This window comes from Lolium perenne, chromosome 7 (genome assembly GCF_019359855.2).
Source record: "Lolium perenne isolate Kyuss_39 chromosome 7, Kyuss_2.0, whole genome shotgun sequence".
In the NCBI taxonomy this organism is placed as follows: Eukaryota; Viridiplantae; Streptophyta; class Magnoliopsida; order Poales; family Poaceae; genus Lolium; species Lolium perenne.
Window position 1 is genome coordinate 65,304,464 of NC_067250.2, and position 15,247 is coordinate 65,319,710.

The 15,247-nt window shown below is 43.1% G+C and overlaps 1 protein-coding gene across 1 annotated transcript; it reads right to left on the minus strand.

Annotated features, from left to right (window-relative positions):
• Positions 1-9,669: 9,669 nt before the first annotated feature.
• Positions 9,670-13,638, minus strand: LOC127317240 (rhamnogalacturonan I rhamnosyltransferase 1). Its single transcript, XM_051347764.2, has 8 exons — positions 12,877-13,638; positions 11,830-11,897; positions 11,637-11,725; positions 11,389-11,554; positions 11,011-11,300; positions 10,697-10,901; positions 10,456-10,613; positions 9,670-10,265 (listed from the first exon to the last, which is right to left on the minus strand). Exons 1-8 carry the CDS (start codon positions 13,166-13,168, stop codon positions 10,019-10,021), a joined length of 1,515 nt encoding a protein of 504 aa, XP_051203724.1. The 5' UTR covers positions 13,169-13,638; the 3' UTR covers positions 9,670-10,018.
• Between the last annotated feature and the right edge of the window lie 1,609 nt (positions 13,639-15,247).

Genomic DNA, 15,247 nt, shown 5'->3' on the forward strand with positions numbered 1-15,247 from the left:
TTGGATCTTGTTGGCTACTCAACTTTGCTTGCATATTTGGGGATCATACTAACTATGAATGCCAATATGCTTGCCTGTGAAGAAATCTAGGGTTTTACTGATGGTTATGTGCCTAGGATTTTCTGTGTAGTCTATACTAGCTGCTATTTATTGTAACTCATCTACTGGTGCTATTCAGGCATCAGATCTTGCTTCGTGCACAAGATCTCGTATCCTGGATGGTTTCTATTTTGGTGGCTTTTTAGACTAGCAATGATCCTTGGTGAAAACCAAGTGATGATTCACCCTGTTGAGCATCTGCTCAACCCCATGACTATGTCATGCATATGATGGATTAGATCCATTGGATCTTTTCCAGGAACTAGGTATACCTTGTTCCAGCTCCTAGAAAGAAATGTTTTGTTGATGCAGACTTGGGTTTGTTCACAGCCCTTCACCTCCAGATCTTGGATGATCTTCTAGGTCACCATGATTTCTGGTGGCTTAAGTGGTTGTGTGGTTTGATTCTCGTTCTTGCTCCGTAACTGGATGAATCGAGCTTGTTCTTGCTTCACCCTTACCTGGTGAATCTTATCTGGTCGACTGGTTATGATTTCTAGGGTTTGTGCCCCTTTTATATGAACCCTGCTTCTATCCTTGCATTGACACACAAGCCTGGCTTGCTTGGTGACTATGCTGTTGCATGGCCTTGCTGTTGCTGCCTAGCACACTTGAGCTGTGTGCTCTCATATTCTGAAACTTGAGCCCCCTGGTGTGCTCAGGTTTGGTCTGCTGCTGCCCTTATCTTGTGCTGTCCATGGTTTTGGACAAGCACAAGTGTGTTGTGATAGTTTACACTGTCCAAACTGAATCTTGTGTTATTTGCTAACTGTCCAAACTGAATCTTTGGCTAACACTAACATTCTGGCTAGTGTTGATTCTTTGTTTTGCAGGTTTGAAGATGGACATGACCATGAAGAAATACTTCAAGTCATATAGTCTAGGTTTTAGTTTAGGAATCATATTGTAATCTTCATTTTTATTTCTGTTTATTATTCATCAATTCTTGTATCAAGAATTTTGTAAAGACAATGTAATTTGTGTTGTGATATCAATAAAGCCCAAGTTTTTGTTTATGAGCTTTTGATGTATATAATGTTTATATTCTGGAATATACATTGTATTTAAGATTCACTTTGAAATTCAAAGTTGTTTGAATTCATGAGTTGTGTTTAAATTATGCATTCCTTTTATATTGTTCAATGCTTATTGTTAAATGTATTAGCACTTGTCAAATGAAATCAATTCCCCAAATCAAGATACAAAAGAGATCATGTCGAAATTGCCCTAACTCACATTGCCTAACCCTAAGTGCAAAATGAGAGAGAACCTCGATCCCTCTTAGGTTTAGTTGCAATAAAGCGCGAAAATTTCCCCCGTTTTGCGATGAAATGCACATCCCATTTCTAAATCTACCCTTCGTTGTTCCTATGTTCTGGGTTATTACAGGAGATGAAGATCAAAGGCGCAAAGACAAAAGGGCCATATCATATCACATATGAACTGCATGTGATGTTAATCCTTTTATGCATCTTATTTTGCTTAGATCGCGACGGTAGCATTATAAGATGATCCCTCACATTAATATCAAGATAATAAAGTGTTCTCCCCTCGTATGCACCGTTGTAACAGTTCGTCGTTTCGAAGCATCTCGTGATGATCGTATGTGATAGATTCAACGATTCACATACAACGGGTGTAAGCCATGTTGCACACGCGGAATACTTGGGTTTGCTTGACGAGCCTAGCATGTACAGACATGGCCTCGGGACAACGGAAACCGAAAGGTTGAACACGAGTCATATGGATGATATGATCAACATGTTGATGTTCACCATTGAAGCTACATCATCTCACGTGATGATCGGTTTTTGATGTAGTGAATTTGGATCGTGTACCATTTAACAACTATGAGGGATGTTGTATTAAGTGGGAGTTCATTAGTAATTAGATTAAAACATGAACTAATTATCATAAACATAGTTTGAGTAGTATTTTAAATTAATTTTGTAGTATTAGCATCCGTTTACTACTATGCGCTAGTCTTGTAATTGAGATAGAAATACTGTTAAAATCTGACAAGAAACTTTACGGTTTGGTACCATATTGTTAAAGAATCAAGAATTAATTAAGTCCTATTGCAAACTTTTAGTAAACCTCACATTGTTGATTCGAAGAGTTATGGTTTCAATTAGTACCTAAAGTTATCTTGTCTCCGTAAAACTTGAAGTTCAAATTTGTTTGAAAAGTAAGGAGCTGAAAATTTAGTTTTCAGAAATAATCAAGGTATGAGATATATGTGATATCTAAGACCTTATTGCAAGATGATAGAATATAAATTTGGTGAGGCTACATAAACTCATAAGTTTTATGGGAATGTATGAAGGTTGAAGACGCCAGGCGTCACAATCCTCCAACTATTGGGGCACTAACGATATTCGCATATCCATGAGGTTATCATCCTTAGTATACACAGTTGCTAAGACTCGTCGTATCGAAGCATCACGTGATGATCGGGTGTTATAGATTCTACGTGTGCTTACAACGGGTGCAAGCCAGATTTGCACATGCGAATACTAAGGTTAAACTTTATGAGCCTAGCATGTACAGACATGGTCTCAGAAAGTTGTCATGAATTGATGGATAAAATTATGAGTGAAATTGTTCATCGTATTACAAAGTTACTAATAGTGAAATTTAGAACACTTGTCATATGATGATCAACTTCAAAATAAGAACCTCAAGGTTATTGGTATTAGACCAGCAAACCTAGAAGTTATTGATGTTAAAAGTGTTTTTCTGAATAATGAGGAAAGCTAAAAGAGAAACTACAAAAGATTATTGGCAGAAAGATAGAAAAGACTAGAAAGTCTAGCTCAGGTGTATATAAATGATATACATGTTATGGTTGTATTCCTAGTTAGGTCACACTATGAAATTCTTGGGTATTATTACTATATTGGTTGGTATGAAGTGTCATACAAAACAACACAATACAAGAATACAATGGCCTAAGTGACTGACAAGGAATATGATAGAAATGCACGTCTGGAACAAAATAAAGTGTTATTATGTTCGTCGTTGGCATTCTATCTAGCCCTTAGAATTTATAATAAAGAACTTAATAATTGTTATTTTGCTCTGGTCAAATGAAAACAATGAGTTGTTCAAATTATGACATTACTCCATATATGATGGATAAGTTATTATAAATCTTAATGGTGAAACACACATACATAACACTGACGCTAAAATGCCATAAGGCAAATGATTTGAATTCCACTTATTTGTGGAACCGCCATTTATGTCATGTTAGAAAGGAACGCATGAACGAACTCCATGCAAATGGATTTTTGGAGTCATTTGATTTTTGAATCATTTGGCGCTTGCAAATCTTTTCTAAAGAGAATGATTAAAATGCCGTTCATAGGCCAAGAGTTGAACGGGCAACTAACTTAGTGGAAAAATACATGATGATGTATGTGGTTCACTGGGCATAGTTGTGTGCGGGAGATTCTTCTACTTCATGAAAACATTCAACAATGAATTGAGTATATATGTGGATATATTCAATAAGGAAGAAGTTTGAAACATTTGAATGGATTCAAATAAATTTCAGCATGAAGTGGAAATCATCGTAATAGAAAAGTCAAATATCTATGATTGGATCATGGTAAAAATATTTGAATTACGAGTTTTAGCGAACATCTAAGAGAGTTATGAAATTGTTCTACAACTTACGTTTCTTGGAGTATCATAGTGATGATGAAGTATCCAAGAAATATATCCAAACTTTGTTGGATCAATGATGAGATAAAATATTGATGCCATTATATTTTTTGTGGATTATGCTTTAGTGACTACCGCTTTTACACTGAATAAGAGCATCATCATGATCCGTTGAAATGACACCATACGAGTTATGGCATGGGTATGAAACCTGATAGTCTTTTCTTAGATTTTGGTATGCATAGCATAAGTAAATAAGTTTACAACCAAAATCGGATGAATGTCTTTGTTGGTTATCCCAGAGATTTAATTGGGAATTCTTCCCACGAGACAAAGACAAAAGTGTTTGTCAATGTTTCTTATTTCCGAGAAATTGTTTCTAGTGAAGTATTTGAGTGGGAGGACAATATAATTTGATAAGGTTTATGAACCTGAGCATAATGATCAGAATAGCGCAGCATCGGAATTGGTTTCGGAAGCGGCCACGACGATCATGGCTCCCATGACTACAAAGTGTTTTAGCCATGAAGATCGAAGTACATATTGAACCTTGTAGGTATGGTTTACTTTGTGATCAAATAAATGATTTGAGGACAAAGGATTGATTTTGAACAATAATAAACCAACTACAAACAAAGAAGTTATGATGGGCCCTGACTCCGTTAAAATGGCTATACGCCTTGAAATCCAAGATAGATGAATACTTTTTGAAAGTAAATGGATCTATGAAATTGATGGACTTGGATGAAATATCCTTGAAGAAGCTCAACTTGTCGAAAAGTTGTTTACGACAAAGTTCAAAGAGTTGACTACGATAAGATTAGATCTTCCGTAGCAATGCTTATAGTCTATGTGGATTATTCTAGTAAATCACTACATATTTCTTTTAATAAGATATGTTAGTAGGATGGCAAAATACACTACTTAACAGAAGTGTGTATTAAAGGTGTATACTAGATACAACCAAGAGTTTTGCTGGTCCGTGGAATACTAGATAGGTATACAAACTTCAATTTGATGAAGTAAGTATAGCGGAGTTTGAATCTTCACTGGATGAAATAGTCAAAGAGTTTTTGATTTCATCAGAGACGATGAAGAGGCTTGCATTTGCAAGAAATTAAGTGGGAGCGCTGAGACATATTTATAATACTTATGTAGATGACATATAGTTGGTTATAAATGATGTAATTATATACTTGATTAAAAGGTTTCATTGAGTAATTAACTTCAATGAAAGGATATAGACAGAAACAAATTTTGTGTCAAGATCTATAAAGATAGATTAAAACACATAATATGTTTAAGTCAAAGTACATAGAATAGATATTGAAATAGTTCAATATAGAAAATATTCTTGTCATGTTAAGTTTTAACAAGACTTGAGTGTATCTGACACTCAATGAGTAAAAACACATGAGTGATTATAGATCACGGATAATATGTACACAATCAGATGTCATGTGCTATAAAGTGTTATGAGCATATACCAGAATGATTCATATGATGATCATTGGACGACAGTAAGAGTATCCTTGAGTACTTTAGAAGAAACCAAGGATATATATAGTTTTGTATGGAGAAATGATAAAAACAAATTGCTGTAAGGTGTTGCACCGATATTAGTTTTGTCACATATGAAAATAAAATTTCAAATCTCAAATTAGACTAAGTGTTGTTTTAAAAGGTAGCACAATGAGCTAGAAGTTGTCTATGCTAGATTTAGAATAGTTCTAAATATTGTGACGGATTCTACAAAAGAAGGCAGAATATGTCATTGTTTTGACAAATGACAAAGGATGTTAAAGTCAAGAGGTTCTTTGAGAACTTGGTGTAGTTCCGACAGAGTCAGAATTTTGAAGCTATATTGTGTGTGACAATATTAGTGACATATTTCAGATAAATGGAATTAAGGTTCCACCAGAAGATCAAACATATTTAATGCCGACTCATTTGGAAATGAGTGATGCGTTGAGACGCAAATGAATTACAAAATACATACGTTTCTGAGCGTGTCAGATCCATTAACTAAAAACCTCTCCCGTGAGCAATACATGATAAAACACCGGAAGGCCAAGGTGTTATATCTTTACAAATGTAAACTAGATTATTGATTCTAGTGCAAGTGGGAGACTGAAGGAGATATGCCCTAGAGGCAATAATAAATTGGTTATTATTTATATCTTTATGTTTATGATAAATGTTTATATATCATGCTATAATTGTATTAACCGAAACATTAGTACATGTGTGATATGTAGACAACAAGAAGTCCCTAGTATGCCTCTTAAACTAGCTTGTTGATTAATGGATGATTAGTTTCATAATCATGAACATTGGATGTTATTAATAACAAGGTTATATCATTATGTGAATGATGTAATGGACACACCCAATTAAGCGTAGCATAAGATCTCGTCATTAAGTTATTTGCTATAAGCTTTTGATACATAGTTACCTAGTCCTTATGACCATGAGATCATGTAAATCACTTATACCGGAAAGGTACTTTGATTACACCAAACACCACTGCGTAAATGGGTGGCTATAAAGGTGGGATTAAGTATCTGGAAAGTATGAGTTGAGGCATATGGATCAACAGTGGGATTTGTCCATCCCGATGACGGATAGATATACTCTGGGCCCTCTCGGTGGAATGTTGTCTAATGTCTTGCAAGCATATGAATGAGTTCATAAGAGACCACATACCACGGTACGAGTAAAGAGTACTTGTCAGGAGACGAGGTTGAACAAGGTATAGAGTGATACCGAAGATCAAACCTCGGACAAGTAAAATATCGCGTGACAAAGGGAATTGGTATTGTATGTGAATGGTTCATTCGATCACTAAAGTCATCGTTGAATATGTGGGAGCCATTATGGATCTCCAGATCCCGCTATTGGTTATTGGTCGGAGTGAGTACTCAACCATGTCTGCATAGTTCACGAACCGTAGGGTGACACACTTAAAGTTGGATGTTGAAATGGTAGTACTTGAATAAGGAATGGAGTTCGAATATTTGTTCGGAGTCCCGGATGAGATCCCGGACATCACGAGGAGTTAGGAATGGTCCGGAGAATAAGATTCATATATAGGATGTCATTTTATGTGAATTAAAATGTCGCGGAAGGTTCTATGGAAGGTTCTAGAAGGTTCTAGAAAAGTCCGGAAGAAACCACCAAGGAAGGTGGAGTCCACATGGGACTCCACCTCCATGGCCGGCCAACCCTAGGTGGGGAGGAGTCCCAAGTGGACTCCCCCTTAGGGGGCCGCCACCCCCTATATGGGAGGTGGAACTCCCACCTCTAGTGGGAGTCCTAGCTTGGCTAGGTTTCCCCTCCATATGGAAGGTTTTTGGTTCGGGTCTTATTCGAAGACTTGGACACCAACACTTGGGGATCCACCTATATAATGAGGGGCATAGGGGAGGGGGCCGGCCAACACAAAGCCACAAGTTGGCCGCACCCCCTTGAGGCCGGCCACCCCCTCCCAAACCCTAGCCGCCCCCCTCTCCTCCATATCTCCCGCGTAGCTTTAGCGAAGCTCCACCGGAGTTCTCCACCGCCACCGACACCACGCCGTCGTGCTGTCGGATTCAAGAGGAGCTACTACTTCCGCTGCCCGCTGGAACGGGGAGGTGGACGTCGTCTTCATCAACAACCGAACGTGTGACCGAGTACGGAGGTGCTGCCCGTTCGTGGCGCCGGAAGCGATCGTGATCAAGATCTTCTACGCGCTTTTGCAAGCGGCAAGTGAACGTCTACCGCAGCAACAAGAGCCTACTCTTGTAGGCTTTGGAATCTCTTCAAGGGTGAGACTCGATAAACCCCTCGTTGCTACCGTCTTCTAGATTGCATCTTGGCTTGGATTGCGTGTTCGCGGTAGGAATTTTTTTGTTTTCTATGCAACGTTATCCTACACCATGGTAACGAATCTTCAAAGGGTGAAGATCCGTTGTCCTCTCCGTCATATGAACAGCCCGGTGATCCCTCTCGTAATCTTCATCCAGGAGCCACACCATCCTAGGCATTCCTAACAAATATGAATTATTCCATCAAGAATACTAGGCATATGTAACACATTTGAATGCATTTGCTAGGCAAATATTAGACATTTCAAGACATACATACCTAGAATCTGAACACATACATAGCCATTTTGTATCTAGGGTTCTAGCAAATCTAGGGTTCATCATACAAATCCACCAACATATCCAAATCTAGGGTTCATATCCAAATCCACTAACATATCTATGGTTCCTACACATACACATTCAACACTTACATACCCATTTCAACACATACATAGCCATTTCAACACATACATGTAAAATTTCATATCTAGGGTTCCAACAAATCTAGGGTTCATATCCAAATCCACCAACATATTCAAATCTTGCTAGGTTCAGAGCCAAATGCACTAACATATCAATGGTTCATATCTAAATCCACCAACATGAATTTCCATGTCTAGGTTTCATACCCAAATCTACCAAATCCACCAACACTAGTGGATGAATCGGAGGGAATCGAAGGGGAATACCTTGAGGAATGGAGGAGGAAGGACTTGGCCGGATAGATCTGACGATTCCTTGGTCGATTTGGTGGGGGGGCGAAGGGGAGGCAGCCGGCGGCGGCGGTTGGAGCAGAGAAAGAAAGAAGAGAAAGAAGAGAAAGAGAGGGTCGGGCTGGGCGCGGGCGCGAGCGCCACACTTAAGTGGATGTGTGGCGCCCGTGGCATCGGCGCCACACAGGCTAGTGTGGCGCCCGTGGCATCGGCGCCACACATCGAGCCTCGCAAAACGGCTAAGTCCCAGACGTTCCGGAGCCCCTGGATGTTTTCGACCGAAAACATGATATAAGTTGGCATGTGTGGCGCCGTTGGGAGGGGCGCCACACATGCTGCCACGTCGGATGGGCGCACCAGCTCAGCGTCGAGGGCGCCACGTCGGCTGGGAGGGTGGCGCCGGCAGGAGGGGCGCCACATGGGCATGTGTGGCGCCCATGGGAGGGGCGCCACACAAAAGGGTTAGATTGGTGAAATAGTTTCGCCGGAGGGTCAGTCTGTGCTTTTCTTTCACTTTTGGGTTATTTTTGTGCAAATCGCCGTAAACTGCACATCTTAGGGCAACTACAACGCAGATGCTTATGTGCAGGCGCCAGGATTTGGTTCCCAGCCAATCGACAGTTATGGCATGCCATCCCGGTCAGAGGCTCTTAATTAATGGAGTCGACGCAAAAGGCTGCGCCTGGCGCTTCATTAGAATAGGCTTCGGCATAAAAATCGGACAGAGTCAGAAACAAACGGGAAGTAGAAGCTGCGTTAGAATTCTGGACTTTTTGTGAGAGCGCTAGGATCAATTTCCTTCTTCCCCTCAGCTTAAGCGTCTAAATAGGCGTCTGGCATTTAACATGCCCTTATGCGATTTTTCTAGCGGCACCCTGCGCCCCGGTGGTGGATCAACCGTTCAGGCAATATGATCATGGAGGGTAAAACCAAGTGGCGGTTAAGTGAGCCAATTACACAAGGAAACTATTTAAAAAAAGAAACTCAAACATGCATCAGCAAAGTAATAGCGCTGTGAACGGGAAATCAACATATATTTAGTGTTAAAGAGTTGAAGACGAAACAGTTGCTCTTACACCCATGTTCTTCATCAAATATCTTTAATCGTTCGTGAGGACACAAGATCAAAAACACGCATGATCACCTGCTCGGGAACAAGCAGCTGAATGTACCAACGGTTGTATAATTGCGAGTCGTAAGCAGAGACATTCTGCACAAGTATCCAGATCCATCCAATAAACAATGTGGAGTATACAAATTTTCAGCAACTTGACTGTCAAGAAAATTTACCGACAAAGGGAAGGAGAGACGGGAGTCTACCAAGAACAATAGCAATATTACACAGCCCAAAGGACAGAAATGTGAATCAAGCATCTCTGTCTGACTTCTCTCTTTAAATTACTTTCCTCTTCGTGGTACATCTATACAAGAGTATCAGTATCAATCCTTATTTGGTGAGATTAACAATTCAGGCCCCCTTTTCTATAACGTGTATTTACCAGCTAGGCAACTACATCCAGATGTACAATAGTCATGTCCTCCCCTTTCCCCTGGTTTACATTGACTTATCTACGTCTCGAGCATAAGCCGAGCCGCCCCCTTTAACCATGAATCCAGATATCAGATTCGTTGTGTTTGTGACAAAACGGTATAAGGTGAATGGAATATTGACATGAATGGTGTTTATCATGATGTGCGCAGAAGATCGGGGTCTTTCAGGCACTCCTGGGGATTTGCATAGAAGTAGTCCTCTTCCTTGGGTCTATCGGGAATCACCGTCCGCTTTGAGGCTGACCCCATCCGGCTGTTGGCATGGGCAGCCTTGATCAGCAAAGAGAACTCATCCCATCGCAATGAACCATTGTTGTACTGATCTGTTAGGTCAACAATAAGTTTTCGATCTAACAAAACCGTCTTCTTGAAACCCATGAACCTGCATGTAGCAAGTGACAGAGGAAATGTAAGTACCACATCTGAAATAGTACACAGCTTCCTAGTACTTGGATGCTGAAAACTAGCCAACTATAGATGAGAATATCTGATGTTGGATGAGAATATCTGAATATCTTGGATCACACATACAAAAACAAAATATCTGATGTATGACCAAGTGCAATACATACCTGCGATGACCCTCAACAACTTTGGCCATATTGCCATCATATGTGGGAACAAATATATCACTTTCTAAAGAAACCATGTAATCTAGTGCCGCCATTTGCGAAGAATGGTTCTGGAAGAACATTAGATCAGAAGGTTCCAAGAGCGTCTCTTTCCTCACCTACAAGTCATTCAATGTGAATCAAAAAAAAGGAAAATAATAAGAGGTGATAAATGGCCATATAGTTCATACTGTGTCCATACCACGTTTGGATAAGCTGAAGTGAGAGCTGCCATCCTACGTTTTCCACCATATATTTCTCCAGCTGCAATGTATATTTGCATACTTCTATCAATGTCTAATGCTCTTAGAACAAGAGCAGTCTCCTCTGGTGTCAATGGGCAAAAGCCATCTTTTCTTTTCAAATCAGAGTCAATGATTTTCTCTTTCCACCATGGATAAGCATACCTACATCCAAGAATAGTTTTACAGCTATTGTAAAATGAGCATGTCTAGTTGACAAATTTTAACAAACACAAAAAGCGGTATGTCTAAATAATAATTCGAAGAGATTCACCTCATTCTTGTGAGCTCTTCTGCTTCTTCGTTACTACAACCTTGAGTACAACCAGAGAAAGCCAGCATATCCATTTCATAACGTAAATGAAGAACCAAGAAAGGACCATTTTGGCGAAGCATCCTTATTACTCGCTTGCCCAAATCTTCAATTTCGGCCGTAAATCTCAGAGAGGCATAATTTACTCGGCACCGTAGTTTCTGAATATCCATAGGTAAACCATTGTTTGCTAACCTAGCATCAGTTCTATTCAAATGTAGAACCTTGTGTTTCCGTATCAATGGAAGAATCTGGGCCAAATTTAATCAACTATAAGCTTATTCAATAAATTCTACCACAATGTAAAGCTGCCTTCACACAACGTGACATGATGCTTACCTGATTATGGTAGTAGGAGATATCAGACCAGCTGATAGGTGGCATTGAGTGGAACATACCAAGTTCAACTCTTCGCTTTACCCGTGGAGGCAATTCTCTAAGTATGCGAACTTCATCTCGTAACGAGGTTATAAAATGTTCAACATCAAATATATCTTGGAACTCACTACAAGACCGAATAGATAAACATTAACCGCGAAGCCAAAAAAACATGCGAAGGAAATTAATATGAAGGTGCCGAACTGTACCTAGGATCATTCCAAAATGAAGTCTTGTCCAACTCAGGCACAACCAAGGTGACATTCAAATATCTTGCTATCACAACCATGTCGCATATCTGATAGAACAAAACCATAGAGACAAGAAGAAGCCAGTGTTAAGAGTCAAAAAACTTCAAGCACACTACTTAAAAGTCAAAAAACAAGGTTTGCAATATCTTACGGCAGCTCGCATTTGGTTAAGACCACCATTGCACGAGACCATCAAGTAACCATTGTTCCTGTAAATTCCTGGAAAATGACAACAACAATAAAACATTAACACATATATAGCAGAGTCCATAATATAGTGTAGGCAAGGCTGTAATGGTACAAAGAAAGCATTACTACACAGACATGTACTTCTTGTTGAATATCCATAGGTCAACCATTGTTTGCTAACCTACCATCAATTCAATTCAAATGTAGGCAATGGGTACGTTGAGTATTTGTGGCAATAAAAGAGTATTTGGGGCAACAGCAAAATCAAGCATACTTTAGCGGACCCTCAATCACATCAATGCAACTTTCCTTGTCGGAAAAGACTCGTAATTATCAACTGGAGGATACTAATCAACACAGCTCTCTTATTTTTCAAAAATCTCTCTAATTGAACATACCAAGGAGTTATTTCACCAAAAGTGAAAGGTGAAACATGATAGGTAATTATGAGGGACCAAAACATGGGTTGGAGTCATGAATGATTGCCACCGGTAAAAGCATATTCAACCAACCTAAAAAGTAGCATGATCCGTACATGGAAATAACCCAAAACACGGAACTTGTGTGCAGAGTTCCAAACGACCAGAACAACGAAGACACCTGACCAACCAACCGAAAGGAGAACCCACATTGCCCAATTCTACGAGCGTTGCCACAAATCGAGCCTAAACTTGATACGGTTTTACTGATTCAGATGCATCAAACATGGAAAAAGGTATGCCAGGCCAGACACCGAAGACAGGATTTCCAGAGAAATGAAACCCGGATCACGCAAACTGAATTATGCAGATTGGCAACCAATTCGAGCAGAGGAAAATGACCGAAATATATGTACATACCCCAACAACCAATCTTTTTGAGGAAATCTACATTGGAAATTTGGAAGGATCTACCAAGATGCTGGCGGGCTATCAATGTCCTGCCAGGAACAGCATCCAGACACAGAGCGGTCCGTTTGGAACAAGGGGGGAACGAAAGCGATCCGGAGAGGAAAGAAGAGAAGGCTCACTTTTGGGGGGCAATGCCGCGGCCTTCTCGACGGCGTGGTCCGCCCGCACGGCGGCCTCGTCGGGCGCGGTGAGGCAGGATGGCCAGCCCTTGAGCACGCGCGGGCCCCAGGTCTCGCCGACGGCGGTGAGCTGCACGACGCAGGTCCAGAGCAGCACCGTGGTGGTGGCGCGCACCATCCACAGCTTCATCCGCGACCGGGCGGCCGGCGGGCACCTGTGCTTCTCGCTGCCGGCCGGCTTACCCCCCGCGCCGGCCGCCTTCCCCCCCATGGCCGCCTTCCACGTCCCCATCAACCATGGACCGGCGGGGGGAGCGCCTTGCGTGCAGCGGCAACCATCCGCGCCTCAAATCCGCCTGTCGCGCGCCACCTCGACGTACGAGGCCCAATGCAGCAGCAGACAAGGCCTGCCCCGTCGTGGCTCCACCGCCGCCACGTTCGCGGCCACAAGCGGCCGGAAGCGATGCAGCAACCGCCGGAAAGGCAGGTCCTGCTCCTCGGGCGCGGCGCCTTATCCTCCTTTTGAACGGCCAAACCAGGCCGGCCGGACGAAAGCTGGCGTCGGCGGTGGCAGCAACCAAGCAGAGCAAGATGCGCGCTTTGTTGTCGGAGAGATGGATCGGCGCCGTGGACGAGGTGGTGGCGCTCGGAGAAGGAAGCGGAGTGGATCTTGGGGCAGAGGAGGGAGGAAGGTGGAGGAGAGAGCGATTTGTGGGGGCGCCCAGTTATTTTTGGCTCCCGGCGTCGGTGGCCGCGCGTGACGACGCTGACGCACGCGCACACTGCTCTGGGTGCGCGTAGCACTATTAATCTCCGCTCACGAAACGGTAGGTGGCACCGGCCGGTTGCACACGGGAGAGCGAACGGCACGTGGACGCCGCAGATGGCGGAAGCGAGGAAACTGAGAGGCAGCGGACGGCTGGGATTGGCCGACGGGCTAGGGGTGGTGGTTGGAGAGCCGTTTGGTGGCCGGCGTTTGAAGCGATCCACTACTCGTTTTTAAAATTTTGTTATTCTCTCGCCTGCGATCCACTTGTGCTGCCTGCGTGCGCTGCTGTGTTTGACAGTGGTGGACAGGGACCTGGTTTATTTTTTTAACCATGTTCCCATTGGAAGCTTTGGATTGTTCCTCCTCTCGTCACATGGTGGTGTTTGTTTCTTGTTGTTTTTTCAATGGTTTGTTTCTTTGTTTTTTTTTTTTTGTTCCTAGGTTTCTTATTTAGCTTGTTTTGGGTGATATTAGGTGATCTGGTGGAAAATTATCTTCACAGCGGTTACCCTGATTTTCCGTTCCAACCGGAATAACCCGTGTTCTGTTAAAAGGGAACAGGAAAGAACAAATAATGAGTTAGCGTACTAAGGCTGGTGCCAACACGGGCTGTAGTGGGGGCGCTATCGCCGGCGACGGGGCGAGAGAGGGGCGAGACGAGAGCGCGGGGCGGTGGCGTGGGCGCCCGGCGCTATCGCCTTCCCCCGCCTGTCGAGCGAAGAGAGAGGCGAGAGGCGAAGCGATAGCGGGCGCGACGTTGGCGAGGCGGGGCGAGAGCGCTGGGGGCGAGAGGGCGGGCGAGAGCGGGCGAGAGGCGGGCGAGAGGCGGGCGAGAGGCGGGCGATAGGGTCTAACGGCTAGCTGACGTGGCGCGATCTGATTCGTCCACGTCAGCTAGCCGTTGGGGTAGCCGTTGCTGGTTCAAAAAACCCTAAAATTTCATCCCCACCCCCTATAAATACCCCCCATATGGTTTCACCCACTCCACACCCATTTCATCTCATTCATCACCTTCTCTCTCTCAAATCTTCTCCACCATGTCCGGTTGGACTCCACCAGATTTGACCACGTTCACGGATCTGTTGGGGCCCGACGGGTCACCAATACACCTAGATGATGTCTCTCCAACACATCGTCGCACCAATGTCGGTTCTTCGCCGCTTCCCCGAGTTTTATACTCCTCCGGCACACCACCTCCGGGGCCATATGGGCCATACGCTCCACCTCCGGCGCCATATGGTTCATACCCTCCGCCTCCGTATCCATACCCCCAACCACCTCCAAATGCTCCACCTACAGGGTAGCGGGAGTGGCACTGTACCTCCTTACCCACCACCTTCGTACGGTTCATACCCTCCACCTCCGTATCCATACGCGCCATATGGTCCGTACCCCCCACCACCTTCTGAAGCTCCCGCTCCAAGCTCCGAGTCCAATGCCGCGGAAACAATCGTACCAGCGCGTGCAAAGAGGCTTGACTGGACTGTTGCGGAAGAGGAAAAACTGGTACTTCCAAGAGTCCACTTCCAAGAGAAGCCGTCTAGGACTTTCTGGTGAGTACAGCTCTAGCGAGGCGACGACGGAGGAGGAGCGTCCAACGGG

What these genes read in the sequence shown, in the direction of transcription:
- LOC127317240 (XM_051347764.2), bottom strand. Translation starts at nt 13,168, where the DNA reads ATGGGGACGTGGAAGGCGGCCATGGGGGGGAAGGCGGCCGGCGCGGGG. An exon ending in CTTCAGCTTATCCAAACGTG is followed by an intron (nt 10,614 to 10,696) that starts GTATGGACACAG and finishes AATGACTTGTAG; the next exon opens with GTGAGGAAAGAGACGCTCTT. An exon ending in GTTGTTGAGGGTCATCGCAG is followed by an intron (nt 10,266 to 10,455) that starts GTATGTATTGCA and finishes TGCTACATGCAG; the next exon opens with GTTCATGGGTTTCAAGAAGA.